Genomic DNA, 4,278 nt, shown 5'->3' with positions numbered 1-4,278 from the left:
GGAGACACAGGGCATGAGTTTATTTATTCATTGTTCCAGACCAAGTCCCTTATATTTCTTCATCTAATCTGACCTCCCTTGCCAAATAGCAGTAGGTAAAATGGTTCTGGCAGTTACTCTCAGAAGGCAAACATTCCCATGGCCAAAGATCTGCATAGCCAGAAGCAGAAATCAATATTAAGCTTCTACCATGAGCACAGCAAGGAGCACATAGGAGGTCCCATAGCCTTTCAGTGGTGGTGGATACACCTATGGCCACAGTATCTGCTGCCTGTCAGCTGCTGAACTCCCAGAGGATCTCCTCATGGGCACTGTGAGCAGGTCAGCAAGTGCTGTGTCCCTGCCTGGGTGGAAACTATTGTTCCAGTGGTGTTTGTCAATGGTCTGGTAGGGAAAGGCAAGCAGCCTTGGAAGGATATAAACTCCCCAGTCCATACATTAGCATTCCTTCAGCAGACTCAGAGCACCAGAGATGAAGTTCCTTGTACCAGCTACACTCATCCTGATCCTCCTCTGCCCCCCAGGCACAGGGGTACGTGAATACACCTCTGTCCTCTCTGTGCCCAATGGAGGCCACTGGGGCAAGTGGGGCAGCCGGCAATTTTGCCATCATGGCTACGCTAATGGATTTGCACTGAAGGTAAAATTCTCTCCATTCCCTACCTTCGCCTGTCCCTAGGGATTTTCTGCATATTTTTTCTCTTCTTGAGTATGATACTCTGTACATAAGGCTATGAGTCTTCTGGCAAGTGTTGTCACTGTAGCTACACCAGAAAAGTCTGCGTGTGGCTGATATTGCTGGGAGAAGTCATGTGGGTATGAAAATCTGGATTCTAGGAGAGAGGCATCCACCACCAGTGTCTCTCCTGAGACTCTGAGACTCTGCCTTACCTGTTGGGTCAGAAATAGTTAGAAAACACAAAGAACATGTTACAAGGGTTAGGTGGTTTCCCAGTGGCAGCTGTTTTTTCCAATGTGCTTCCAAAGACATTTTCTCTTTCCCAAGACATTTTCTCTTTCCCGTTACAGAAAGGAGGTGGGACTGTTTCTGACAGGCATGTAAAGGACTTTTCCTGGGTCCTTTTCCCCTTGCCTTTACCTCTGTCCCTGTGTGATTTCCATTGCAGGTGGAGCCTGACCAGTTTGGAAGTGATGACACTGCTCTGAATGGCATACGCCTGCATTGTCAGGATGACTCGACAGCCATTGAATCCTTGGTGGGGGAGTAAGTGACACTCTGGTTTCTCTCCTGTTTGTCATGCACCAGCTCACAAAACACCCAAATGGTGTCACCATTTGGAGGGGTCTCTTCTCTCTAACTTGCTGTATACACAGTGATGTAGTATAGTGAATTAAAACAAGTGGTTAGGGGTTGTTTTTCATTAATTTTGAGGGTTATTAAACACAGGTTACCTCACTTTACCACTTTTTGTTTACCCTTGGATTTTATGCAGAGTACTGTGAACACCTGAAATATGGTACCAGAGTTAGAGTTTTCTTTGGAAGGGTTTCTAGCCATACATCTAGAAACTGCCCTGTCCAAGCCCTGGCCATGCTGCAGGGAACACCATGCTGCACCTCTGGCTGCTCTCCGGCTGCCTGGAGTGTACCTGTCACACATGCCAGGCATGCATCATAAAACATGTGCTTGGGCTGCCCTCAGGTTGCTACCCAATCTCAGGTTTCCTGAGATTTCCTCAGGTTTTTCTGATGAGATATCAATGACAAGTACATCTTTGGAAGGCAAGGAAAATAAAAGGAGAAGGCAAAGGGCCCCCGACTGCAGCAGGAAGCTGCGTCAGAGAAGGGTTAAGCTTCAGAGCAGTGTGACAAGGAGAAGGAGCATTTCCCAAAGCTCACAGAGCCCAGACATTTTTCCATTTGCTTTTTTGTCAGGTGGGGTTCCTGGACCAGCTTCCAAGTTTGCCCTGGAGGCTACCTGATCTCTTTTTCACTGAGAACAGAGACCTCCCAAAGAGCAGGTGATGATACAGCAGCCAACAACATCCAGTTCAGATGCTCAGATGAGGCTGTGCTGGTAGGTGATGGACTGTCGTGGGGCAGCTTTGGCCCGTGGACCAACAGCTGTAAGATATGTGGTCTCCAGACCAAGGTAGAGACCGCACAGGGACTTCAGGACGACACAGCACTCAATGATGTGAAGTTCTTCTGCTGCAGATGAGCACTTGCTCCACCTTCATCACTGCCTAAACATCCCATATCCCCCAGGAAGTGATGTACCAGTAAAGATTTGCTCTAGCTTTATCCTGGGACATGCCCATGATATTTTGACTGCTTGCATCTTGCTGTTCTGGCCAATGCCTTAGATGATGATGTCTTTTACAGCTACTGCTATATCAAATCATACTGCTATAGGCAAATCATTGCATCATGAACTGCTGTGAAAATGCTCAATCTCTACCAATTGCTCAGAGCTGACAGATTTCTCAACTTTCTTTTTCTCTGACTGGCAAGTTTCTTTGAGGTTTGGTCTGCCCATTTTCCCTTATTTGAAGTAATACTTGATCTGTCGATATGACAAACAGGGAAGAATGGGTATTTGAGTCCATTTGAAGCTTCTGACCAAAGCCAAAATGAGTAATGAGAGACAAAGGGTTTGGGTGGGCTCATGAGAGGCGTCAAAGGTTTGCTGTCATTGCCTACCTCTAGCTTAAATTGCCTCAAGATTTGTACATTCTTTTTGCAAGCAATCTCTTAGCTGCCTGAGCTCCAGCCTTAGGAAACAGGACTAGCTAGTGTGTTTACTCTATGCATTCATCTGTGTGTCACTGAACCACATGGGTGGGTTGTAGCTCCCCAGGCCTCTCTTGCTGCTGCTTTGCAGTGTGCTCTGCTGGCTCACCTGGCTGCTAGTGCAAGACATTTTCATGGGACTTGGATTTTGTTTGTCACCTCTGGGCTTCATGCTTTAAATAGAATGGAGGAGAATCCAAATTAAAAATAAACTCTATGTCAGTCATCCATTTCTTATGCTCCAATTTGCTGGGTAAGCTGGAAATTACTACTTTGTCCTGATATGCTAGATGTAAAGAATGTACTCACATTTCAGGGAAAAATAATGTCTGAAGATCATTATCATGCTCTATCAAGCCACTAAGCCTGTCTGGCAAGAGTTTAAGAAGACTTGCTGCCTCTCTCAGCACCTTGTAGGAAGTGCAGCTATCACTATTCTCTCAAAGCAATGCATTATGCATCTTTGTGAGCTTGAAAAAAGGTAGGGGCATGATGCTGGCATTCTCCAGGTGACTGCTGGGGTTGGGCTTTGGGGATGTTGTGTCTGGGACCACAGCCATGTGGAACAGCACAGAGCTGATGGTGGACGTTCCTTTTGCCAGTTCACATGCTCTCCTTAGCACATACATCACCGCTCTGGCTCTTCAGGCATACAAATTTTTCTTACTGTTGCTTACCTCAAAAAGTACTCAAATAATAACTGTATTTCCTTCCACTGAAGCACTTCAGCAAAGCTTCTGTAGTGCAAGAAGATATCAGAAAAATTCCTGCATTTGAATGATTTTATTTTTTAAAAATTAATATTAAATTTTCTAATCAGACCTTCTGCTGCAAATTTTCATGGTTCTGATTTGTTTAATCTCAGGATTTGACTTCTTTCTTAACATTTGGTATTTCTAAATGATTCTTTTACTGCTTTCTGTCCTCCTCTTGATTGCAGACATTTTAAGTGTGCAAATGCTTTATTAAAGAAATGCTTATTTTGTAAAACCAGCCCAGTCATCACTTGAAATACTGATTATTAGCTTCAAGGAACTGTTTTGTAGCTTCCATCTCAATTTAGGAGTTTCTGAAAAAATCCTTATTTATCATATATTCAGCTCTCTCTAAAGATATAAAAGCCTCATCTCTAGCAATTAGCCAAAAAAAAAAAAAAAAAAAAGCAAAACAAACTCCCCCCACAAAAAAAAAACAATGAAAAAAACCAACCCAAAAACTGCAACCTTTTAAACAAGGGGAACCAAACTAAACGAAAACTAAATTCTGATGCTGTCACAGTTAAGTGTAGTTAGCAGTGTCCACACCATATCTTAACTTCCAAAATTACTGTTTTCAAGCCCCACAAGAGGAGGACATATTTTAGTTTGCATCTAGTTGCTTGGCTTTCATTTTCCTGTGAAACAGGAATAATTTCAGCTTGCAAACTGACATTCCGTATAATTAGTGAGGCAATATTTGGGGACATAAAAGTAAAAATAGCTGCACTGATCCACTGATCTAAGCAAAACAGGCTTAATTTGATGA

At 43.7% G+C, this 4,278-nt stretch overlaps 1 protein-coding gene across 1 annotated transcript; it reads left to right on the top strand.

Annotated features, from left to right (window-relative positions):
• Positions 1-292: 292 nt before the first annotated feature.
• LOC100218627 (vitelline membrane outer layer protein 1) lies at positions 293-3,884 on the top strand. The gene is made up of 3 exons (XM_072916850.1): positions 293-640; positions 1,128-1,225; positions 1,897-3,884. The coding sequence occupies exons 1-3, from the start codon at positions 473-475 to the stop codon at positions 2,180-2,182; spliced, it is 552 nt and encodes a 183-aa protein (XP_072772951.1). The 5' UTR covers positions 293-472; the 3' UTR covers positions 2,183-3,884.
• Positions 3,885-4,278: the final 394 nt, after the last annotated feature.

Source organism: Taeniopygia guttata, chromosome 1 (genome assembly GCF_048771995.1).
Source record: "Taeniopygia guttata chromosome 1, bTaeGut7.mat, whole genome shotgun sequence".
NCBI classification, from domain to species: domain Eukaryota; kingdom Metazoa; phylum Chordata; class Aves; order Passeriformes; family Estrildidae; genus Taeniopygia; species Taeniopygia guttata.
This window is presented reverse-complemented; position numbering and strand designations above follow the sequence as displayed.

Excerpts from the sequence above, each read along its gene's own strand:
- LOC100218627 (XM_072916850.1), top strand. The coding sequence starts at position 473 with ATGAAGTTCCTTGTACCAGCTACACTCATCCTGATCCTCCTCTGCCCC. Across the intron at positions 641-1,127 it reads CTAATGGATTTGCACTGAAG|GTGGAGCCTGACCAGTTTGG; the intron begins GTAAAATTCTCT and ends TTTCCATTGCAG. Across the intron at positions 1,226-1,896 it reads ATTGAATCCTTGGTGGGGGA|GTGGGGTTCCTGGACCAGCT; the intron begins GTAAGTGACACT and ends CTTTTTTGTCAG.